The following is a 26388-nucleotide window of genomic DNA, read 5'->3' as shown; positions in this document are numbered from 1 at the left end:
AGAAGAAGCTGAGCAGATTGATGGGAGAAGAATCAGTATAACTTTATTTATGTTATATGTTATATTTAGTATGTTGTATTGATTGAAATCTCTGATGTGTCCATGCTTTTGGCACTTTTTCTGTTGACTCACCCCCTCTGGATGCGAAAAATGAGCTCAATGGAGTCCTCCGACACGCTCCTTCATCACATGTCCTCCCTCTCTTCAATGGGCTGGGTTAGGGATTATAACTCTGCCCACTAAAGTGACGAAGGACACCTGACAGCTGCTGAAGATCAATGTGTGTCTCCGTCTCCCTCTGTCTCCCTCACTGTGTGTCTCCGGCCTCTCTCCTTCCCATAGCCACTGCTTGTGTGTCTCCAGTCTCTCTCCTCTCTGACAGAACCTTACGCCACACCACCCTATTTCAGGCACTACTGGTGTGTCTCCGGTCGCTTTCCTCTATCTGGACCAATCAGGGTGATGCACTGCATGATGGGAAATGTAATTTCCAAGCTGGCACCATCTTGGATATAGACAGGTTTTTAGAAAATATTGTAACTCAGGAAAGACAGAAGCTAGAAAGACGGAGGATGGTTTAAAATGCTCAGAGGGACTTTGTGAGCAAGTTTGGGGAAATTATCCCTTTTAGATGATGAGCCAGAGGTTCTAATTTGGTGGAGAACTCATGGTCTATTTTATTTGTTTGTTATAGACAACTTCATGGTATTTTCACTATAACAATGATGAAATATGAAGCTAAATCAAACAGTGATGTATTTCATCATAAAGGGAATATCTGATGTTCCTGAGCTTCAGGCTCCAATATTTGTTCTGGTTTTACTTATTTATCTCATCTCTCTTGTCGGGAATATGAGTCTTCTTTCCCTAGTTTGCTTGGACTTACATCTTCACACTCCCATGTATTTCTTCCTTGCTAATTTGTCTATAGTGGACATGACGTCTACAACTGTCACCCTACATAAGATTCTTCTAACGTTCATCACTGGAGATAACACAATGATCTACCTGGCCTGTATAATACAATTCTATATGTTTGCATCCCTCTCAGGACATGGACTTTTTATATTGACATCCATGGGCTATGATCGATATGTAGCTATTTGTAGACCCTTAAATTATTACATTATTATGAACTATAAGACATGTCTTGTCTTGGTCTCATTTTGTTGGATATTTGGCTTTATACAAGTATTTCCTTATGTTTGGATAATATCCAAGATCTCTTGTTTTTCCACAAATATCATTGACCACTTCTGCTGTGACCTTGTCCCCTTCCTGGAAATTGCTTGCAGTGACATCACAACATTGGAAAACGTGTCCAATATACAAGGACTGATTGTCTATGTGATTATTCCATTTTTCCTAACTTTAACATCTTATATCTTTATAATTAGGGCCATAATGAAGATCCGTTCCAGTATTGGTAGAAGAAAAGCCTTCTACACGTGTTCCTCACATCTTACAGTCATCATGTTGCTTTACACAACCTTGATCTTTCAGTATCTTATACCAAGTAATGTGTTAGGCTCCAAAAAATTGTTTTCTTTGTTTAACACAGCGATTGTCCCCATGCTTAACCCACTTATATACAGTCTTAAAAACAAAGATGTCAAATCGGCTTTGAGGAGACGGATCATGAAGTTTAACACAAACTCATTCTGCTCTGTAATGATCGGTAGTGTTATCGGAAAGAAGAAAAGAAATTAGATTACAGTTTTTAACTTAAGGGATTGTTTTATATTTGCCTCAACATTCTGACAGTAACAATTTTGTATGTTTTTTTAGTTGGTGTAGTTGTTTTTTTTTATTACATGTTCTTTATAGAAATATCATGTGCTGGTACATGTGCATTACCATTTAAGTTACATTATATATGTAGCTCCATAGATCATCACAATAATTGTTTACAATATTGTTGTTGCAATGAGTTAAAAAAAATATTTATTGTAATAAAAACAAAACATGCATTTTTATTATCCAGTGTAATTGTCATTTTAGGTGAATTTTCAGAACCAATATTATATGTGTTTATGAGTTATTTTGCATTTCCCGCCATTATCTGTCTAGGGCCATGTATTTTAATTAATCAGTTTTTCAACAGTTTTTCTCTGCACATGCTATTTCTAATTTCCATTTTTCCATTCCATTTTTAGACTTATGTTTCAGGATGTATGGAAACTAGCTGAGGTGTGAAATTTGCAACACATAGCACACAGAAAAAAAAGAAATACTGTGCTTAGTTCTGAAGCATACCCTAAGAAGGAGTAGCAGCAGCATGAAGGACAGTATGCAACAGTTCTAAGTAGTAATGTTGTATATCCAGCGCTAGAAAGTGATCGAACAGCAGAAAATGCTAGGTTCTTTCGAACTCGAACCTAGCCGAATCTTCTGCATTTGATTCCCGATGCCTTCATGGTCTGTGGGGAAGGAGGAGACAGCCTATTACCTAGGCTGAATCCCGGAATTCCAGGCGGTCCCCGGGCTGTCTCCTCCTTCCCCACAGACCGGGAAGGCATCAGGAATGCAGAAATGCAGAAGGTTCGGCTAGGTTCGAGTTCGATAGAACCACATTTCGATCATCTCTATCCAGCACTATAGTAACATAAAAAACATAGAAAAACTACAGAAAAATAAAACTGCTACTGTATCTGGATACCGCCAGGGAGATCAATCCTGATTTGGCACACCTCAACATGTTTGCTAAGTTAGCAGATGACAGCCACACAAATATATGATCTAGTAAGAAAGGGAATAGAAGTTCAGGGTTAGCCAGACAGGTGATCATAGTGGAATACCCAACTACTAGGGTAAGTAAATCCCCCCCCCCCAAACAGAGAACAGTCTGGCCCCCAGGGGCTTAGGTAGGGATGCCAACTCTAGGTCAGGCTTTCTGCTATCAAATGTCCATAATGTTCGCAAGTGGTGCACAAGCTGATATGGTCCAATAGCACTTCCTATTTTCCTGTTGTGGTGGACTAATCTTAAACAAAAGTGACCTGTAGGGGTGAGTGAAGTGAATTTTTGCACTCTTCGAAACAAAAATGACAACCCATTCAGCAAATCACTGGCTGTGGCATTGTCTCGTCTCAGTCAGCCAATGACTGACTGACTGAGATGGGACAGCGCCGAGACCAGTGATTAGCTGACAAACCACTCAGCCAATCACTGGCCCTGGTGCTATCCCTCAGTAATTGGCTGAGTGGGATTTTGGAAACTGAGGACACCAGGGTAGTGGAGACAGATAAGTATTGATAAGCGAACATTTGAACCACACCAAAACAGCTAAACAATTATTCAACTGCTTTAGTGCAGTTCGACAAAGTTTGGTTCAGAAGTTCATAAATTTTATGCCACAAATTAGCGAACCTGCCAAGCAAATTTATTAAATTTTCCCTCATCTCTAGGTACCAGCTTTAAGAATGCTGTATGTAAGACAACTGGGTATCCCACAGTAGTTGTAAATTGCCAGGGCCTAACACTTCACCTGGTTTATTATTTTTTAATTCTATGATTTCAATAAAGCTATGGCTATTGTGATACCCCAAATAGTCAATATTTGCAGTTGATTAAGGGGAAATCAATCAATCCCATATGAAAACACACAAGTGTAATGTACATTATCTGAGTTGGGTGGTCTTGCATCAGGCCCAGGAAAATGCTGAGTAGTGTTGTTCTACCATAGTGTGTATTCTAGCAAGGAGTCTGGGCTTTGACAGGTGTCCCTGCTTCTGTAGTACTTTATGTGGTGTGCTATGCCAATATAATAATGTACCACATAAATTAGTTGCCTGCCACCAATCAAGTTGGCGGTGGCCACATCTGTAGAAAAACAACATCACCAGGTCCTTATGTAAAATATATCAGGAATACAGTAAATATAAATCTAAGGATCAATTCAGAAAAAAAAATAAGTGTAATGAATCCCAGTGGAACTTAGAAGAGCAAAGGGATCTATTATAGACATAAAACATACTATATAAAGCCACAGTACTCTTTCTATTGATTCTTACCAGAATCTCAAATCTATGAGAATCAGAATTGAACGGCAGTGTTATGACAACTGATATTTTTTTATGCAGATATTGCTCAGTTTTATAACATGAAGCCATATTCAATATCCACGATAGAGGATTAAACTGAAATTCTAGGACCCGATACAGAATCCATAACAGAAACCATCAACTGTTATGTATCAATTATCAAGCTGTGACCAATGCAAGTGCCAGGGCCTGGGGGTGTCTGCTATCACTGCCCCATATACTTCTATTTTTGTTGCCTTCTCAGTTGTAATTTCTGAGCTTTTCTTGTTTTGTTTGATTTATAGCTCTGCTTTTTTTGTTTTTCTACATAGAAACAAATGAATGGGTATGTATAACTGTACAGCTTTTTTTTAATTGCTCCAGTGCACATAAAATAAAAGACAGAACAATTTGTACAGCCACCGATTTTTTTTTTTTGTACAGCTCTTAGGCAAACCTTTATGACTCCAAAATTACAAAAACAACAACCTGCATAGAAAATGTGAGGTAAATTAAAAGCCACTAAAAAGAGGGGGCAGAGGGAATGATAGAACGAGTCACTGTAGCATCAGACTGCACACTGGAATCTGTAGTCTGTAACCATGGAGACACATTAGTCTGCTTAGGAGCTGTGTATTTACAATGGTAGCTGATTTTAATCAATTTAAAAAAATAATCTTAGTTTAGTTGGACTACTTGGCCTTTGGGTATGTCTTTAATTGAAAAAGTCCATTAAATTTAATAGTAAGAACGGTGAAAGGACAGTGAAAAAAAGAAAAACTGTTAGTAAACAACTACAAAAAAAAAAACGTTCACTGTTTGTCAAACAGGTCAAAAAATAATTGATGGGATCAATATTTCGTCATCCACACAGACATCTGTCATTTTATACATTGTGTGAATTGGACATCCGTCATCCCGTTGACTTCAGTGTATTGCATTGAAGTCTATAAAATTGCAGCAAAAACAGACGTCTTTTTAAATAGAAAAGGCGGATAGTATTTCCGCCAGTATTTTGGTCAGCCTTTTTTTTTAAACAAATCCAGAAGTGGAACTGACAGGGCAAAAGTGTAATGGAATGATTTGCACTGTTTTTAAGTTTTTTTTTAATTGATTCCTGGTTTTGGTTTTAAAAAAGACTGACAGGAATACTATGTGTGAATATTAAGGTTAAATTAATATTAAGAATTTTAAGGTTTAAAATATGGTCATATTTTCAATATAATAATGTGTTCGATTGAAGTCAGTGGGAATTTGGCGGCCAGTGCATACACAATATATAATAACGGCCGTAATTCCTTATGACCGTCAATTTTTTTTTCCCCCAGCAAAATAATGGCCTATGTTCGATAATTAAAGCCATAAATAATGTTCATGACCATTTTAATGGCCCTCAATTGCATAAAAAGACATTGTAGGATCATAGACTTAAGATGTTTGATTTTCTGTGAAAATTACGGTAATATTATTTGGTATTATTTTACTATGTGTGAACATAGCCTCACTGTGTATTAATAATAATAATAATAATAGTTTGCTTTAAATCTGTCAAAATTAATACATTTTAAGATTGCCGGATGAATTCTGGGACTTCTACTTCTAGACCATAAACATTTCAGAAAAATAATTGTTATCCGATTTTTCAGATAAACAGGAGTTTTCAGGTTCTAAGACAAATACATTGTTCCAAATAATAATGGCAATGTAAAAGACATTAGCCCAGATTTGTCAATGTACCTGAAAGCAAATCTGTCTGTTATTTTCCAACAGCAACCAATCACAGCCCAGTTTTCATTGTACCAGAGCTAGTTAAGGTGTACATGGTGAGCTCTGAATGGTGCTCTGGACAAAACCAGACAGTTCTGGATTCAGAGTGTTAAATCAGGACCATAGAGATTTCAAAATACAGTAGAACCCGAGGAAGAAAAAAACATTTATGCAAAGATGTATATGACTAAAGAAAAATCTCTCCCCTGCCTTAGTTTTTTATATTGACTTTTGTAGAGGACCTGATAAAAATACATGGAGGCTCCTGAGAAAGATGTTAAACTCTAAACCTAAACCTACGTTTAGTATACCCTAAAATAAAAATAGGGGAAGAGATGGATTAAGTAATATTTTACCCAGTTTCTAGAAAAGTTATGGACCTGGGCAAAATTAAAAGTGGGACCTCAAATGCTTTATACATAGATCTTAAAGTGGTAGATACCAGCTGTATACAGGTTCTGCAGATAACAGTGCTGCTGCATTTCACGCTGGCAGTTCTATTACAAACGTTGTAGACCCGATTTGTGGTGGGTCACCCCTTCTATGTAAGTAGGTCCTAGCAGTTGGTAAGTATGGGACCCAAGTAGTTATGTGTGCCCCATTAGGAAGGGCTCCTTTCCTAGGTCCAATTAGGCTTCCCCTAGTAGGTCAATAGGTCTGTAGGTCCTTCAATTAGGTAGAGCCTTAATATGGTCCTTGTATTACGTAGATAGGGCCCCAGTGACTAGGTAGGTAGGTCCACCCAGTAAATAGGTATGCCTCCCCCAGTAGATAAGCCCCCCCAAGTCAATAGGCAGAAAAGGGACTCTAGTTGGTAGGCCCCCTTCATTAGTAAGGTAGGCCCATTAGGTAGGAATGTTACTTCAGTAGGTTGGACTCCCCCTTTTAAGTAGGCCCCCACACTAGGTTGGTAGTTTTAAAACTTGTGGTAGGTAGGCCCTGCCTTTAGGTAGGTCCCCAATATGTAGGTAATCTCCACTGATAAGAAGATAGGTAGTTAGACCAATATGTAGGTGGATCCCCCTGATAAGGTAGATAGAGCCCTAAGTATTTAGGTAGGCCTGCCTGGTAAGTGATTATGTCCTCTTCACCTTTATTAATGCCCCCCTTTGTACCAACATAAGTAAAAATAAACTTATTTTCTATTTGATGCCACAATAGGCACAATAGACTTTTTCCTCCTCTTCTATGAGACACACTATGAGTGACAGTAACTGATCTGATTTCTTGTTATTGATAGGGCAGTTAGCCAATGGTTTTCTGCTCTCTCTCACAGATTTTAACTGCATGTGTGTCTTAGGCCTTATGCACACGTTCCGTAATTTAGTGCACATTGATGTCTATTGGGCTATTCACACTATCAGTAGCAGAAATGGATGAAAATCAGTCCTGAAAAAAAAAAAAGACATGTCCTAGTACAGACCCGGTGAGGACCCAGATTTTTTATGGATCCTCTCATTGAAATTAATTGCTTACGGAATGTTTACGGATTGTAACATGTTGGCATCCGTATTTCCGCAAAAAAATACGGATTAAGTGCATTGAAAAGCATTGGAGTAGTAAAAATGGATTTACGGAAATACGGATGCAATACGGATGGAATACGGATGCAATATGGATGTCCACTCCGTAATTTTTAGCGGGTTGTTTCAGTACCAGAAAAAATTACTGAACGTGTGCATAAGGCCTTAATGATGCAGATACTGTTGAAAGCAGCGCTTGAAAGTCCAGGGATGTAGAGTAAGGGCTAGTGAGCTATCATTGTGTCCCTGATCATGGACAACAGGACAAAAATCCAATGTCCTAGATCACTGGAGGAGCCCTGTCTTGAAAATGAAGGGCAAGGGCCAATTTCAGGTTTTCCTCACTCTAATGCTGGCCTTGCCAATTTATTCATAAATGCTTATGATAAGCCACCAAGAATGACATTTTTATTAGGTTTCATGTGGTCAAAATAATATGCTGGAGGCTCTTAAATGGTGGAGATCTCATGGTCTAGTATTTGTTTGTCTAGGTGACATCATTGCACTTTATTTCAACTACTAAGAAGCATGAAGCCAAACCAAACAGTGACATATTTCATAATAAAAGGAATATCTGATGTTCCTGAGCTCCAGGCTCCGATATTTGTTCTGGTTCTAATTATTTTTGTCACTTCTCTTGTCGGAAATCTGAGTCTTTTTCTCCTGGTCTGCCTGGACTCTCATCTTCACACCCCCATGTATTTCTTCCTTGCTAATTTATCTATAGTGGACATGACGTCTTCCTCCGTCAACCTTCATAAGATCCTTCTAACGTTCATCACTGGAGATAACACGGTGTCCTACTTAGCCTGTATGGTGCAGTTCTACATATTTGCATCCTTGACAGCACATGAAGCTTTCATATTGATAGCCATGAGCTATGATCGATATGTAGCTATTTGTCGGCCTTTGAACTATAAAGTTTTCATGAATTTTAAGATTTGTCTTCTGTTGGCCTCATTTTGTTGGATATTTGGTTTTATACAATACATTCCCTTTATATGGTTCACATCCAGGATCTCTTGTTTTTCTACAAATATCATTGACCATTTCTGCTGTGAACTTGTCCCTCTTATGGAAATCGCCTGCAGTGACGTCACAATATTGAAAACACTGGCAAACACACAAGGACTAATGTTATATTTTGTCATTCCTTTTCTTCTCATTTTAACATCTTATATCTTTATAATTCGGTCCATAATTCAGATTAGTTCCAGTATTGGTAGAAGAAAAGCCTTCTACACATGTTCCTCACACCTTACAGTGACTATGTTGCTTTACACAACGTTCATCTTTCAGTATCATATACCAAGCAATAGTTTAGGCTCCAAGAAAATGTTTTCTTTGTTTAACATGGCTATTGTCCCTATGCTCAACCCATTCATTTACAGCCTTAAGAATAAAGATGTCAAAATAGCTGTGAAAAGGAGGATTAGGAAGTGTAAAGCTGATTTCTGCCGCACAATTGTGAGCAGTCTAATCACAATGAAGAAAAAAATCTAACTTATTCCTCCATTCACACGGAGCGAAACTGGCGGAATTCCCCAGCCTCCGTGTCATAATGAGAATCTATTGGAGGCTCGCGCGCCTCCTCTCTTTGCGCTGAAGAATGCACATGTCCATTCTTCAGCGCAGAGCCTCACATAGTCTGTCACTATGACAGGGAGGCTGGGGAATTCCGCCAGTTTTGCTCTGTGTGAACGGAGGACTGGGATATTAATGGCCTAGAAGATATAAATATTTTTTTATTTTCTCTATTTGAATTATTGATAACTTTAATATTTTTTGATCACCATTTATATATAAAAAAAATCTTAAAGGAGTTGATCATTAAGCAAATGCTTTGGAACATATGCTTTACAATTTATGTACATTTTAATTTGGGTAAAGTTCTAAAAACAAAGAATCCCAGTGATCAATATGGTTGCTAATAATAATCTATTGCTGTTATGTCTATTTGTTACTATATTGTACATTATACCAGTGAAAAGTCAGAGCCATGGAGTAGATGTGTTAAACCACCAGGGCTGACTGTTAACTCTGCTGCATCTGTATATTATTATGGTGGTTGGAAGGCCAAGTCTTTGTATATTACTTAGTAGGACTTAATGCTTTTCTTTTTTTTTTTAAATGTGCTTTTGAATTTTTACAAATTTTATGTTTCAAATATCTTTTTAAAACTTTAAAGGGGTACTCAAGAAAAAACTAAATTTTCACATTAGCTGGTATACATTTCTGTTTAAAATCTCAAGTCTAATACTTACCAGTTCTCTCTGCTGCAACCTTTGTGCTTAACAGGAAATGTCCAGGGCAGTAGCATAGAAATTTTTTTGCACAAAACAGCCCATTTTTGTGCAAATACGTGATTGCCCCGAAAACCTACTCAGAATCCACTGATAAATTTCCCACTGTCTCTGACTGGAAAGAATATGAACATTTCTCTAGTGCCTACAGGAGCTAATCATTAATGGTAGGCTCACATTTTTTTTTAAAGGAGTATTTTAGAAATCTGTGGTGAACACGAGCAGTTGAAGCAGAAGTGTGGGCTAGGTCTAGTGCAGGGCTAACTGTTTCATTGAGAAAAAATGCAGACGATTGACACTAGGATCCTGTGAAACAACTTTGGACTTTACTGAACAAAATGAGTTCAATAAACTAACCGTATTATATAACAACGTTTGGTCACTTTACCTTTAAGGCCACTGCAAAAAGCAGGTTAACTGAATAATTTGGCTTTAAGGTACTTGGGTAGCAATATACTGGTTGAAGGCATGCGTGCAGTAGCATGATTACCAGTAAGGAAACTAATCAGTACATCTCTAGTCTAAGAAGAAAATGCCAATGCCAGGGGGGTTCATGAGCAAATTCTCCAATCCTGGACTAAAAGACAAAAAGCAAAATGTATCTTCACAATGTTTTTATAGTTGTATCTTCTATTTGATTGATATTGCCATGTTTTTCTGGTATCATGTACAATTATATTTTTAATTTATTGATATTAACCATTTAAACTAAGAGGAAGGGCAATCCTTCCCCTGTGGAAACCTAGAGGTTCCCACTACGTGTAATATTTCATCTCCTAGAAACAAAACAACAGTCATATATTAGTAAATAAATAAATAAATAAATAATAATTCTCTGGAGAACCCCTTTAAGTTAGATGTCCATGATATTTTATTATGTGTACAAAAAATAATGAATGAATAAAAAATACATGGCATGTTTTAAACACAGTCAAAGCTTTGGTTTGGCACCTCAAGAGTCAGGTGAAAGTTGAAGAGAATTTACTGTTTGTTTGGTTGATTGATTTTAACCAATAGTGGCCAGTAGAGAGGAGTGAAGCAACCGAAAATTCATTTACTGAGGTTCTGGAATTTTGGGTCAAACCCATTAAGATTTGCAATTCAAATTACTAATTTCAATAGAACAGCCAAATTATAGTAGCTACAATACTGGGACTATTACAGAATAATAAATTTGTTCTTGTAAGAAAAACACAATATAAAAAAAAAAAGTCAATCAACCAGTCAATCATTCATTCAGAATCAGCCATGGACAGCAGTGGACCTTGGTGGAATAGCGGCATAAAATATATATACTTTCTCATTAACCATTTAACACCTTCCAATTCCGCTCCAAGTACCCTTTCACCTCCACTTATGCGGCACCCTTTATATCCCCATGTAGTTTAAGTGGCACAAATATGAGTGCCAATGTCATTTTGATTTTAATTGATTTTTTATTTTATTTTAATGTGACCCAGCATGAGCTGCAGTCTGGTAACAGTTCAATTAACAGCCTTCAGGAAAGACTCAGGGTGGTCCCAACAGGCTTGGATGAAGGTTGCATGTCCCAGTAAGACCTAGTGGTCAGGCGAATACTAGCCAGGCTGGTATTGGGAAAGATCCTTCAAAGTTCCAGCTCAATGACAGTCAGTAGTCATCCCGGAGCCAGTAATCATCAGAAGGGTCCTCACAAAGTAACATCAATTCATGGCAAGTACAGGACATTTCCTCTGCTCAGTCTCGGCCACAAGTAAGCTTTGAAGGATTTATTAGCATGAGAGCTTCTGTGAAGCCTAGCACTCCCCCCAGAGTCTCAGCCACCCCACCCTTCAGATCTTTTGGAGGAATGTCAGGTCAGTCAGCATTTGGAAGGAACCATTGAGACTGCACTGGTTTAAAGGCCAAAAAGTAGCCAGGATAGCAAGGAAGGGGGGGGGGGGGGGGGGGGTTGAGGCAGCCTACGTCAAAAGTATGGGATCGTACTGTATGCCACGGGAGGAAGAAAGGTTATGTGAAGAAAACTTCGTCCAAGACTACAATGGTGATGTCACAGACCCCACTTGGAATCTGGTCCCCTAAATGTCGTCATCATCATCAGGGGATGAAGATGTATTTGTTCCACCAAGGCAGTGTGTTATAATCAGTGGTTGCACTCCACTCCTACTGTGTTCTAGTATACCAGTATAACAGTAGCTTGGTATAACTCAATAGGAGTTTACAGTGCCCAGTGAGTGAATAATATGGACTGTGTGTTCACTGGTCCCAGTGAATTCCTATAGGCACCCAGTTACTTGGTAAACTGGACACTGGGTTGACAGCTCCATCAAAAAACAACCCATAATCTATCCACAATCAGCCCTTCTATCCTATCCTCCCCTCTGTCCCTATATCGCTCTGTTAGTCTCTCCCTGCTCTGCTCTAACTGCCTGCTGCCCTCCTGCTCTCTCCACACACAGATGATTGGCCACCTCCGGAAACAAATCACCTTATGTAGAGGGGGAAGGGAAGGTTCTGACATCAGAGAGGTATCATTCGGGTATGGGTTTAGTGGTTAAGCACAGGTGTAAGGATCTTTATTAGGTTCACTGGGGTTCTTAATATGCATTAGCTCTGTTAGAGTAACAAGTAAGAGCATGGCTCCCCATTTTTTAGTTCTTTAAGAATCTTTATTTAAATAAAGCTATGACTATATTCACACCAAAAATAGTACATGTTTAGAGTTGTTTAAGAGGAAAGTGATAGTCAATACCATATGCCGAAGTCAAGTATAATGTAAATTCACTGATATGAGTGGTCTTGAGCCAGGCCCAAAAAAGTTAAGTGAGTGTCTGTCTACCATACTGTATATATGAGCAAGGTGTCTGGCCTTTGAAAGGCTCCTTTAGTTCTTTTTGTGGTGTGCTGTCAGGATGGTATCTCTGCAGAGCATTATGCGCCCCTCGGCTCGTGCTGTTCGGCCGAGAAGGCACTGATTTTCTTGTATCCTGTTTCTGTGTTTTGTTTGCAGTGTGTGAACACTGGTTTATATGCTCACCTTTGTTGGGAGACACACCCGACTTCACCTGCTGAATTCTGTCTGGCCATGTCATGGTTAATCTGTGTTTGGGTTCTGCTGTGACTGACAGGTCATCCTGCCAGTGGATCTGTCTTGTTCTCAGGTGTCTGTGCTTGGAGATCAGGGGGATGGTCCAATTACATTCTGGACCAGAATCCTGGCCTCCTATATAACTAACCCAGTCTGTGCTCTCATTGCCGGATATTGAGCTTGTCTCTGCCTGGTTCTGTGTTTCTATTCTTGCTCTGTTGATTCTGACCCTGCTTTGCCTTTCTGACCATTCTTGTTTGCTGCCTGCCCCTGACCATACTGCCTGTATATTGACTTTGCCTTCGGATTGTGATTTTGTACTTTTGCTGTTCGTTTGTTGTGACCCGGACTGTTGACCATTCGTTATTGTGTTTTGTCTGTCTGTCTTGTCCTTGTGTCCCACCTAGCCAGCGCAGGGACTGCCGCCCAGTTGCTCGCTGCCATTTTAGGGCGGATTGTGGCAAATAGGTAGAGGACAGTGGGCGGGGCTGAGCTTAGGGCTCACTGTTTGTCTTGTCCTGCTGTCCGGTTCCTAACAGAATATCCGGCCTTATTTTATTTTTTTTTTCTTTCTCTTCTCTCTCTCCATCTTGCTATGGACCCCATGAAAGCTCTGGTTGAGCAAATGCAAAGTCTCAACCAGCTTGTTCTGGACCTTACGCAACGGGTGCAGCAGGTAGAGTCTTTCCTGGGCCAAAATGCCATGCTATCTGCTGCTGTTCCCCCAGAACCTCCAGTGCAGCTTCCTGATAGGTTCAAGGGCGAGAGAAGGGCCTTTCGGATCTTCAGAGAGGGATGTAAGTTGTTTTTCAGACTTTGTCCCCGGTCCTCTGGCGATGAGAGCCAGAGAGTGGGCATTATTATGTCACTCTTACAAGGACCTCCGCAGGAGTGGGCCTTTTCTTTGCCTCCAGATGCCACTGAATTGTCTTCTGTGGATCAGTTTTTCTCCACATTCGAATTACTGTATGATGACCCTGACAGGGCAGCAGCAGCTGAGAGGCAGTTGACAGTTTTGAGACAGGGCAAGCGACCAGTGGAGGAGTATTGTGCCGAGTTCCGCCAGTGGTGCGTTCCATCCGGATGGAACGATCCTGCGCTTAAATGCAAATTTAAGCAGGGGTTGGCTGATGGCATTAAGGATGCCTGGACAGGACACCCAGATCCTTCCACCCTAATGCAGGCCATGAATTTGGCTATTCGCATAGACCGTAGGCTCCGTGACAGACATAGGGAGAAAATAGACTCTGACCCTTCTAAGACCTCTGTCCCCTGCTCTGTCAAACACTCTGTTGTTATCCCTGATATACATGAGGACGAGCCCATGCAGCTGGGACAATTGGACGCCAGGACCAGGCGAGAACATCGTAGACACAACGGTCTGTGTTATTACTGTGGTGACAGTAGCCACTTCATCAGTTTCTGCCACAAGCGTCCCAAGCGGCAAGAAAACCTGCACCCAGATCATCGGCGTTCAGGTGACTCCCAGGAAGGTCACTTGGGCGCACAGGTTCCCTCCGGCGAAATAAACTGTATCTGATGCCAATTTATCATGTTCTTCTGCTCGTCCTGTCAGTAAGCCTGTTCTCCATGCCATGGACTCTTCTTCTGATGAATGGGAGTCAGATGGCAATCTTCTAAGTGAAGTTGAGTCCTGTGAGGGTCCTGAGGCCCCTCGTAAAAGGGGGGGTACTGTCAGGATGGTATCTCTGCAGAGCATTATGCGCCCCTCGGCTCGTGCTGTTCGGCCGAGAAGGCACTGATTTTCTTGTATCCTGTTTCTGTGTTTTGTTTGCAGTGTGTGAACACTGGTTTATATGCTCACCTTTGTTGGGAGACACACCCGACTTCACCTGCTGAATTCTGTCTGGCCATGTCATGGTTAATCTGTGTTTGGGTTCTGCTGTGACTGACAGGTCATCCTGCCAGTGGATCTGTCTTGTTCTCAGGTGTCTGTGCTTGGAGATCAGGGGGATGGTCCAATTACATTCTGGACCAGAATCCTGGCCTCCTATATAACTAACCCAGTCTGTGCTCTCATTGCCGGATATTGAGCTTGTCTCTGCCTGGTTCTGTGTTTCTATTCTTGCTCTGTTGATTCTGACCCTGCTTTGCCTTTCTGACCATTCTTGTTTGCTGCTTGCCCCTGACCATACTGCCTGTATATTGACTTTGCCTTCGGATTGTGATTTTGTACTTTTGCTCCCCGTTTGTTGTGACCCGGACTGTTGACCATTCGTTATTGTGTTTTGTCTGTCTGTCTTGTCCTTGTGTCCCACCTAGCCAGCGCAGGGACTGCCGCCCAGTTGCTCGCCGCCATTTTAGGGCGGATTGTGGAAAATAGGTAGAGGACAGTGGGCGGGGCTGAGCTTAGGGCTCACTGTTTGTCTTGTCCTGCTGTCCGGTTCCTAACATGTGCCATGCCAATAGCATAACATAGCACATAAAAAGAGTTGCCTGCCACCAAGAAAGTTGGTGGTGACTACATCTGTACAAGAACAACATCACCAGGTCATTATGTAAAATATGTAAGTAATACAGTAAATATAAATCTTAGAATCAATAAAAAAAAGAAACAAGTGTAATGCATCCCAGTGGAACTTGGAAGAGCAAAGGGATCTATTATAGCCATAAACTATACTATAAAAAGCCGCAGTACTCTTTATTCTAACTGGATTATCACATCTACGGACAGAATGAAACAACAGTCGTATGACAACTGATACATTCAATATAAATGTTAACAGATACTTTAAGATTTATATGTGGCTTTAAAGATACAATGAATATGTATGTATGGATTTCAATATACATTTCTATATATGGTTGGATTAAAAAAAAATTATATGTATATTTTTGGTAGATGGTACTCAAAATGGTACTTTCATGCACTAAAGTATAAAGTCACCTTCAATGTCCTTGATAAGAAGAGAATTACACTTAAGCTTCTGGACCATAATACAGAATCTATAACAAGACTCTTTAATTGTCATGTATCATGCATAATAAAATTGTGGCAGAGGGGCAAATGTAAGTGCAAGGACCCTGGTGTGTCACTGGTCCCATATTGTGATGCTTTTCTTATTTTTGAGCTATTATTTTTACATATTAAAGCCACGTTCACTCAACGTAAATTTCCTATTAATCATGGCCGTTGTTGCCGATTTGCAACAACGGCCGTGACTAATAGAAAATTTATTTTGTGTGCAACATCTCTGTCCTGTATGGCTAAATAAATCATACTTTGGATCGCATACGAGTGCCGCACTACTTTCATTCTTACAGTGCCGTTATTCAAGGACTACACTTTGTTGGTTGCAGAGCACCGTAGATCTCAGAACCACGTCCAGGTGAGCCAGATTGGCCATTACTATCTCTGTGGTGGTGGGGGGGTAGTGCCATGCCTCCTAGTATATACCTTTTTGCAAAATTTATTTTGTGCTGTCATCTATGGAATCATGGGTGGAGTGTACACTCCAGCCGGGATCGCTAGCGGCCACAGGGAAAACTGATGTGTCAGTTTTGAGCGGCCGCTATTTATTAAATAGCGGCTGCACAACTCTGACAGGTCCCTCAATGGAGAGTGTAGCTCTGGCTGCACTCTCCATTGTGTTCAATAGTGAATTGGGATGCGGGGGCACACAGATGCGCCCGCATCCCAATTTAATAGAATTAAAGTTTATCCCGGCCGGTACTGCAGTACTGGCTGGGATAAACTTCACTGACACATCACTGGCTGTTCTGTGACACGGCCGGGTCACAGAACAGCCGGTGTCATACTACATGTGAATGTGGCATAAATTAGTTATTTGTAACTACTGTATTTGTTCTGTATTTTGCTCTCCACCATATTGTATACAGAATATATGGGTCTGTAGTAAAACATTTGACATTAGTTAAAAGCCATTAAAAGAGAAGATGTGGAAGGAATGAAGCAACAAATAACTGTAGTACTAAAAAGTGAATTCTGTTTGTAATCTGTAAACTTTGAGACATACCTGTATAAGTTTGCTTAGAAGTTGTGTATACATAACGGAAGGTAATTTTAACTTTGAGTAAAATGCCTAAATTATACAAACTACTAATACTAACACTATTACTACTAATAATATTAATAATAATATCTTTTTGCAGATTACCAGCCTTCATGCAGCCTCAACTTCTGGACCATAAACATTGTAGAAATATTGTTGTTTTCAGATTTTGGTTTGGACCATGGACACCAGTCAAACAGGAGTTCCAGTCTATCGGGTAAATACAGTGGGGAAATACAGGTACAAGCTCTACACAGGCTCTGCAGGCCAATGGATTACCGTGCAAATACATCCACTGACTCAGAGGGGGTTTCTTCTTTGCTAAGAGTTGCTCGTTTGTCTCATCTTCTCTATTCAGCCCAGACCACCATAGAGACTTATTCCAGCCACAATTTCAATCTGCTGAATTTACTGCACATAGCTCTATGCTTCTCACTGTTACAGTATCTTATCTAACTACTGTATACTCCACTTAGAAAAACTTCCAATCCATAGTGTCCCAAACTCTAATAATTTCCTCCTTGATGGTCCCCCTTTTTGTGCCTCATTGAATAAAAGTTGGAGGAGGACAGGTAGGTTCATCCACTAAGTAGTTTTGTAGATCTTCACTTACAAAATTTTAAAAAGTACTGAACAGTATGACTGTTGGTAGGTAGATTATCCATATTAGGTTGTTAGGTCTTCGCAATAGGTAGTAATTAATTAAGTAGGCTCCCTGGTAGGTCGGAACTCCATTGAGTAGGCCCCCCTAAGTAGATCCACTCCGTAAACAGGTATTTTCATCCAGTAGATAATTCCCCAAAAAAGTAGACAGGAATGGGACCAGAAGGTCAACCTCATTAGGTAGGTAGATTCCTATTATGGATGACATTTATAACAGGTTTAATGTGATCATGTACTAGATTATCTTAAATCTCAAACTAGTATTTGTTTGCTGTAGGTAACATCATAGATAACATTAGATTTCAAACAATTATGAAGGCCAATCAAACAATAACATATTTCATTATAAAAGGGATATCTGATGTTCCTGATCTCCAGGCTCCAATATTTGTTCTGGTGTTATCTGTTTTTGTAATTTCTTTCATTGGGAATATGAGTCTTCTTCTCCTGGTCTGTCTGGACTCTCATCTTCACACTCCCATGTATTTCTTCCTTGCTAATTTGTCTATAGTGGACACAATGTCCTCCACTATAAACCTGCATAAGATCCTTTTAACATTCATCACTGGAGACAACACAGTGACTTACCTGGCCTGTATAGTACAGTTCTATATATTTGCATCCTTAACATCACATGAACTTTTCATATTGATAGCCATGAGCTATGATCGATATGTAGCTATTTGTTGGCCTTTGAACTACAAAGTTTTCATGAACTTTAAGATTTGTCTTCTGTTGGCCTCATTTTGTTGGATATTTGGTTTTATACAATACATTCCCTTTATCTGGTTTGTATCCAAGATCTCTTGTTTTACCACAAATATCATTGACCATTTCTGTTGTGACCTTGTTCCCATCATGGAAATTGCCTGCAGTGATCTCACAATACTGGAAACATTGGCAAATACCCAAGGACTTATGATATATTTCATCATTCCTTTTCTCCTCATTTTAACATCTTATATCTTTATAATTAGGTCCATAATGAAGATACGTTCCAGTATGGGTAGAAGAAAAGCCTTCTACACGTGTTCCTCACATCTTACAGTCATTGTGTTGCTTTACGCAACTTTCATCTTTCAGTACCTTATACCAAGTAACAGTTTAGGTTCTAAGAAATTGCATTCTTTGTTTAACATGGCAGTTGTCCCCATGCTGAACCCATTCATATACAGCCTCAAGAATAAAGATGTCAAATCAGCTTTTAAAAGGAGGATTGAGAAGTGTAAGGCAGATGCATTCTGCTATATAATTATGGGCAATGCCATTGGAATGAAAAAAAGAGTTTAATTTGCTATGTGCTAATCCTTTTAAAGATAATCTTTCAGCACTCCAACCCGACTTGAGGTGCTGACAGTGTGCTATAAGCGGCAATCCCTTAGTGAGCATATTACCTTTAGGTAATGTGTCTGTGGAAGCAATGGTGTGCAATCTCAATTCTCCTACTGTAAAGAGTCAAAATTGGGGTTTAGCTTTTGTGTCATGTTCTGGCAAACCTCACCACTCCTTTCTTCTCACTCTCCTCTATGAATAATCTCTGCTGCCTGGCGTCCTGCATGATTGTGGCATCTTTCAAGTTTGCGCATGCGCCGTTGATGTCAGAAGATGCACGCTTCCTGCATTCGCCACCTAAAGACAGCTCACGCGGCCCTTGGCATCAGCTGTGCATGTGCAGCAGAGAATATTCATAGAGAAGAGGGAGGGGGGAGGAGGTAGGAGTGGTGAGGCGTGGCCAGCACAACAGAGTAGCATGAACACAAAATGACAAATCCTCTTTGACTCTTCTTTACAGTAGGAGAATTGAGATATATTACCAGTGCCTAAACGTGCCAGAGTAGCACAAACACTAAACCACAAGGATGGTTTTTGTGATTTTTTTTTTCAAAAGTTTTCAATTAACCAATTTTTGTCACACAACAAGAATGAATAAAAAAAAAAAGTTCATATTTATTCTTAGGCTATGTTCACACACTGTCTTTTTAGTCGAAAAACTGCCAGATCATGACAGCAATTAAAAATGGTTCTGATGATTATTTACATCCGCCAGAAATTAATGACCACTGACTTTAAAAAGAACAGCTGTTATGACTTGTAGTGTAGTGCTTGACTTGCCCATCAGAAACTAAGGACTTTAGGCTAGAATAGAAATTAAAGCATACCGTATGCATGTCAATTAGAAAAAATATGGTAATGTGTAGTGATGAGCGAATAATGAGATATTCGAATATTCGATATTCGTACGAATATCCCGCAAATATTCGAATATTCGATCCCATTAAAGTCTATGGGAACAAGTATTCGATTAGTGAAAAACATCTATTTGACCATTTGGAGGGTGAAACCGGAATCTGGGGGATTTGAACCCTTATTGAATATTTATTGAATATTTGCGGGATATTCGTACAAATATCGAATATTCAATATCTATTCGATCGGACAGTATTCGCTCATCACTAGTAATGTGACAAAAAATAACTGGATAAAATAACTGGATAAAATAACTGGATAAAGTAGGATTTCTATGCATCTTGAGCTTATCAATAACGCAAGGTTACAAATGCAAAATTTAATGAAGAATGTTACAAGAAAACAATTCTTCCTCATACTATCTTTACACAGTCACTCAGTTGTTTATACAAGGGTGCACATGGTTCAGTAATTTTAATAAAGGAGTGATAAATTGTATATATATATATATATATATATATATATATATACTGTATATCGGGTAGAGATAAGTAAGTACCAAAATGCTTGAATGCTTGTTACTCGAGTCAAGTATTTTCCTGATGCAACCGGCTAATAAATGCTATGACAGCAACCAACATAGCTGCTATGTAGCAGGACCCCCCAGTCCCTTTCCCAATTGATTATTGACTGATTAAAACTGCCATACTATATATGCGGGAGGAGACCATCAATTTCTTTAGTTTATCACATGGTATTCATTCGAGTATCAAATGCTTTCAAGTACTGTTCAAGAGAATAGTGAGCTTGAACGAGTATACTCACTTATCACTAGTAGGGTACGTTCACACAGGACGACTAGCAGCGGAAATCTCGCTGCGAGTTTTGCAGCGGGATCCGCTACGAGGTAAGGTCCTGGCAGGTCCCTGTGCATACAAACTGCGAGTGAAGTGAACAACCAACGAGTATTTGAGAACACGTTGAAAGACCAAAATGAACAACTTCTCGCTTGTCGCTTGATCGTTCACTGTGTATACACGAGCCGACTATCGCTCAAATGTGATGATTATCGGGAAGATTCGAATAACAATTGCTCCATGTAAAAAGACCGTTAGGCTATATTCACAGAGAGTTTCATTAGGGGCAAATTAGCGATAATTAACACTAATTAAACACTATGTATAAACATAGCCTTAGGGTATGTTCATACGTTGGAGTTTCATTGCATTAAAGCTGGACTGCTATTAAATGATCATATACTGCAGTTAAATGATGAATTCACATTGCATTTTCCTTACGTTACTGAAAGTGTGATCACAGCGAGGGATGGTCCGAACCGAGTTCAGTTCGGGTTCGTATGAACCCGAACTCTCGGTAATGATTCCCGCTGTCTGCCCACTCTGTGCAGCGGGCGGATCCAGTGGGAGGACCGCCTGGAAAACTGGGATACAGCCATAGCCATAGGCTGTATCCCAGTTTTCCAGGCGGTCCTCCTGCTGTATCCACCCGCTCCACGGAGCTGGCAGACAGCGGGAATCTGATGCCGAGCGCTCGGGTTCATACGAACCTGAACCTCGGAGAGTTCGGACCATCCCTAATCACAGCCTTACTAACTTTATCTTGCATTTTAGTACTATACACCTGTCTGTTGAGGTTTTGAAGGGCTTATCCAGCACTACAAAATATGGTCACTTTTTCCCCCACTGTTGTCTTCAGTTCAGGTGCAGTTTGCAATTAAGCTCCATTTACTTCAATGGAACTGAGTTTCAACCCCCCCAAAGTGGAGACAACAGTAGGGGAAAAGTGTCCATGTTTTTGTAGCGCTGGATAACCCCTTTAAAGTTGTATTTCCATAAAAACTAATATAATTTTACCTGTAGGGCTTGTCAAATTAATCATTTTTGCAAATACAATCATTTAGCAAACATGCCTTCTCCTGCTCTTGCCCTCCTAGCATTGATAGTTTGTTGCCTAGGTTACCAACTGCCACTCTGCGCTAAAAGCAGTGGTCTGGCTGAAAGCTGACCTATGATTGGTTGTAATGGAAAACAAAGGAAATTATACTATAAAACAGCACATTAAATCTCCCCTTATATCACAAGGCATCTATAGCAATATATAACAGCCAGACCACTGCTTTTAGAGCAGATCTGCCTTGTTAGAGGTTAGAAGTCCAGAATCTTTAAGAGAATGATAGAAGGAGCAATGGGTTAGTGAAGCATAAGCATCAATAATATAGTAATAATAATAATAATAATAATAGTCTTGATTGCCCCCCTATAATACATATCAGACTTCCATCGTCAGTGTACATTCACACATCGTTGTGGTACCCCAATTGTGCACAGATTACAGACTCATGTATCTCTTTGGCCCCATTTACATACCTGTAGGTGTTATGGGTCCATGCTGGAGCCGTAAATTGTGCTACAAAAAATGCTGGCAGGCCCTAGTACAGACCGAAGTTGTGGCATGAACCACCATACACCTGTGAATAAGTCTGTCCAATTTCTGACAGCTACAAATCCCTAGTTCTCTCCATAGCTGTGGATCTACGGCCACAGACAGCTGTACAGAGGAGTGAACCTGGCCTTAGCCTGCATCTCAGTGGGTGGTTAGGCAGGTTGATGTGTTATGTAGCCATTCTGCACTTATAGGAATACCGTTGATAAGCCAGTCAGGCCAAACATACTACTACCTCCATGCTAATGTTCAACTCTCTACCCTTCCCTTTTACTGTTACCAGATGTCAATGTTTTAAATAAAAATATATATATATAATTATAGTCACACAGTGCCACCCCTAAAATAAGCCACTTCGTAGAGGCATTCTAAATGAGTATTATACATGAACAGTGACTAACAGCAGCTCAATACTTTCTAAACACCAAAGGCAATTCTTTCAAACAACGTAATGAATTTGTCATCAACATACTCAATTTCCTTCTAACTTACAATTTTTTAAAAAAATTTTTAGCACAAATATTATTTACAAATCACCGGCACAGCCATGGACACCAGTTGTGCACCCATTTACGTTAACTTATTCTTAGGGTGGTTGGAAGCTGAACATGTATTCACAGAGACACTACAAAGCTACACAGAACACATTCTTTTCGATGATGTCCTCATACTATGGGACAGAGATGGATCACTATTTCAGCACTTTGTCACTACTCTGAACGACAATCAAATTAGATTGCGCTTTACGAGTGAAATACATTCACAAAAAATTTACTTTCTGGATCTTACTATCACCATTGATGACACAGGTTTTTTACACACGGATATCTATAGGAAAAAGACCAACCAATAGCTTTTTACAATGGAAAAGTCACCATCCTGCCCCACTGTAAAAAGGTATTCTGATTGGACAATACTTAAGAGCTAAACGCAATTGCTCAACAAATGAATCATTTCAAGCAGAATGCAGAACCCTAGAATGAAAGGGGGAGGTGGTGCCGCTCACAGGTCTAAGTGCAAATGACTGAGGTTAAAATATGGTCTGCCCCTACTTATAGTGGCATATAAGTACCAAGAAGTGTAAACAAAAATTATATAGTCCTCTGAGTCACAGCAGCCCTATGTGATATGGTAAAGAATAGAGATGAGCTAACTGGGTTCGGGTTCGAGTCCATTCGAACCCGAACTTTCGGCATTCGATTAGCGTGGGCTGCTGAACTTGGATAAAGCTCTAGGGTTGTCTAAGGTGGAAAACAAGGATACAGCCAATGTTTTCCACATAGCCTTAGGGCTTTATTCAACTTCAACAGCCACCGCTAATCAAATGTCGAAAGTTCGGGCTCGGATGGACTCCAGCATGCTCGAGGTTCGCTCATCTCTAGTAAAGAAACATAATAAAATAACAATATAAAATACTGATTTAATTAGAATGTATAAAATCACATATAATGATCCAGATCTTAAAGATGAAGTAACACCAGCTCCCAGTATCACATACAGAAAAATCTAAGATACACTTTGGTCCATAGTCATTTTACACCTGCGACAACAACAACCCCCATCAACTGGCTTACCTCAAAAAATGTAGGTTCTTACCCGTGTGGCTCTTGCATGTTCTGCAAATACAGCTATAAAACTAAAACATTTGTGAATCCTAATGATCAAAAAGAACACACTATCCGTGAATAAACAAATTGTCTGACTTCAGGTGTAATTTATAATAGGTTGTCTATGCAACCTATTATAGATAAGCAAAACAATCCAAGTTTTCAAAAAAAGAATCTGTAAGCACATAAGTGATCTTAACACCAAAATCGACACTAGCGTCGCAAAACATGTCAATACTCACCACAAAGGTGACCCCAGAGTCCTGAAATTCTTGGGGATCCAAACCTGCAAATTAAGTCAAAGGAAGGGAAATCTCGATCAAACCCTTCTGCAACAAAAAGCGAGATGGAGCCACCGGTTAAAAACCTTTGCTCCCAATGGCCTTAACAAAGGCTTCACATATACACCATTTCTATAAATAAAAATGGAAAATACATCAGTAGAAATTGCAATTTAAGGCAACAGATCCAAATAAACAGCCAGATTTGTAAATAAATTAGGAATGATCTAATTTTCTTTGTAACCATACTAAAATATCGATAGGTTGGAAGATGACCCTAACCTTAACCAAATTCAAAAAAGGTTTTGTAAAAACGAGAACATATAAATAATTTCCTCCTATTTGCAACCTATTTATGCTGACGTCTATAAGTATAGACAAAAAACAGAAGGTGCAACAGCAACCCACAGGTGCAAGGGCTTACCGTATATACTCCTCCTAGTGTACACACGGTAAACACCTGCTCTGTAGAGATATTAAATTAAAATATAATTTTATTTTATTTTTTAAATGAGGATCTTAGCAAACTATTTGATCAAAAAGAGTGTACCATGTACATGTGTAATAATATATCCATCTTTATGTGGAGTCTAATTCCTCTGACATGTGCAAGAGTATAGACATCTTAATATAGTCTAAGTCCTTTGACATGCGCAACAGACTAAACAGATGAATGTCGAAGTCCTGACACATGCGCAGTGAAATCAAGCACCAATTGATTGAGTCCGCTGTCATGTGCAAAGAGAAACCCGCTAATTTCAAATAACCCAAAGTGAGGCTGTCGATTTACCTGCGAAACCCGCCTCCCTGAAACAAGGCTGATGATGTCAGCAACCTAAGTAACCATCTTATCCAGCCTATCTGATGATGTAATCTTGCCAGTTACTAGTGATAAGCTAATAATGAAATATTCGAATATTCGTACGAATATCACCCGAAATTCGAATATTCGGTCGAATATTTGATCCCATAAAACTCTATTGGAACAAAAACCGGAAGCTGGGGGATTTGAGCGCTTATCGAATATTTTTTGAATATTCGGCAAACAATTCGATAATATTCGATAGATCGAATACCTTACTATTCGATCGAATATTTATTCGATCGAACAGTATTCGCTCATCACTACCAGTCACTGAACATATACTGTTGTATGGACTGCCGTCATGTCACTTTTACATTGACGAATTTCTAATTTGCTGTCAGATCTGATCCCTTAAGGGGTGGATAATATATATTGCGGGAGTTATGCCCACTTTCCATAGCCATCAAATTTGAATAAAGTCATATTCATCTGATTCGTACGAAACCATGTCAGTCTGAGGCATGGTTTTTAAACTATCAATATGCGAGAATTAGCTTACTAGCAATACAGGCATGGAGAATACTATGTAGTCAGAAAGGAGGGGATTGTGGTGAGCGTATACCAAATTGCTTAGCCCGGAGGCAGATAGCGCATTCATAGCCTTTGCAGTAAGTTTAGTTTTTCAGGGGACAACGAATGGCAATGTATCCAGGATATCATTGTTTTGTATCTCCTTGGTAAAGGACGTGGTTCCTTAGTTACTATAGTCTGCTCTTGACACATTTATTGATAGCACTGTGGTATGGAGTAATTCGGCAGCGCACTTGCTACTATAACTTCAGCATATTGGTATTTTATTTTGGACTTCTCAAACTTATACATAGATAATTTTTAAAAATGAAATAAAAGTTACATTTTAACCACTGGGGAAAAAGGAGTATATAACTAGTTTCTAGTACCGATTCTAATTGATCTATACCGCCTAGGTTGGTGAGGGTATATTACCTGAGCCCTTAAATAAGCCACTCTTGGCATCCACGCAAAGGATGCCCTGTCCTGTTGTAAGTTTGGCCCTAGTCTTGATACTTAGCAGTTGTCGGTACCCAGCCAATAAAGTAACTATGGATTATCCGGAAACCCTGTTGTTAGTTTTTCCACCTTAGAGGACGGGTAAAATTATCATCACCCCCTTAACCCCACAAATCACCAGTTGAGACAAATACTCCATTGGGGCACTGGAATTCCCGCTGCTTTGATTTATCAGGGCATATTATATACTATTTATCTGTATAAGGCTATGTTCACACAACGTAAAAAAAGAGAGAAAAGGAAGCCGATTTTTGTTATTTAAAATAACGTCCATTCTTGCCGCGATTTAACTGACTGCAATGGCAATGCATTGACGTCAATGGAAAGACGGACGTCCAATGCACACAATCTATTAAATAACAGATGTTTTTACCACGGACGGCTAAAAAATGATCATGATCATTATTTTTGGACGTCTTTTGCAAACAGCGGATGTTTTTTATTACTTGTTCACACACAGTTTTTCTTTTTCCACCGTTCTTTCTCGTTTTTTACTATTAAAATTAATGGCCTTTTCAATTAGGCCGCATCCAAAGGGCAATTAGTAATCCCAAGCTAGAATAATGTACCAACAGCC

At 39.5% G+C, this 26388-nt stretch overlaps 3 protein-coding genes across 3 annotated transcripts; all 3 read left to right on the top strand.

Annotated features, from left to right (window-relative positions):
- The first annotated feature begins 732 nt into the window (after positions 1–732).
- LOC138766508 (olfactory receptor 5B12-like) lies at positions 733–1710 on the top strand. The gene has a single exon (XM_069944098.1). The coding sequence runs from the start codon at positions 733–735 to the stop codon at positions 1708–1710; it is 978 nt and encodes a 325-aa protein (XP_069800199.1).
- Positions 1711–7840: 6130 nt separating this feature from the next.
- LOC138766507 (olfactory receptor 5B12-like) lies at positions 7841–8815 on the top strand. The gene has a single exon (XM_069944097.1). The coding sequence runs from the start codon at positions 7841–7843 to the stop codon at positions 8813–8815; it is 975 nt and encodes a 324-aa protein (XP_069800198.1).
- An 8996-nt stretch (positions 8816–17811) lies between these two features.
- LOC138766506 (olfactory receptor 5B12-like) lies at positions 17812–18669 on the top strand. Its single transcript, XM_069944095.1, has one exon. It carries the CDS (start codon positions 17812–17814, stop codon positions 18667–18669), a length of 858 nt encoding a protein of 285 aa, XP_069800196.1.
- Positions 18670–26388: the final 7719 nt, after the last annotated feature.

The sequence above is a fragment of the Dendropsophus ebraccatus genome, chromosome 10, assembly GCF_027789765.1.
Source record: "Dendropsophus ebraccatus isolate aDenEbr1 chromosome 10, aDenEbr1.pat, whole genome shotgun sequence".
NCBI classification, from domain to species: Eukaryota; Metazoa; Chordata; class Amphibia; order Anura; family Hylidae; genus Dendropsophus; species Dendropsophus ebraccatus.
This window is presented reverse-complemented; position numbering and strand designations above follow the sequence as displayed.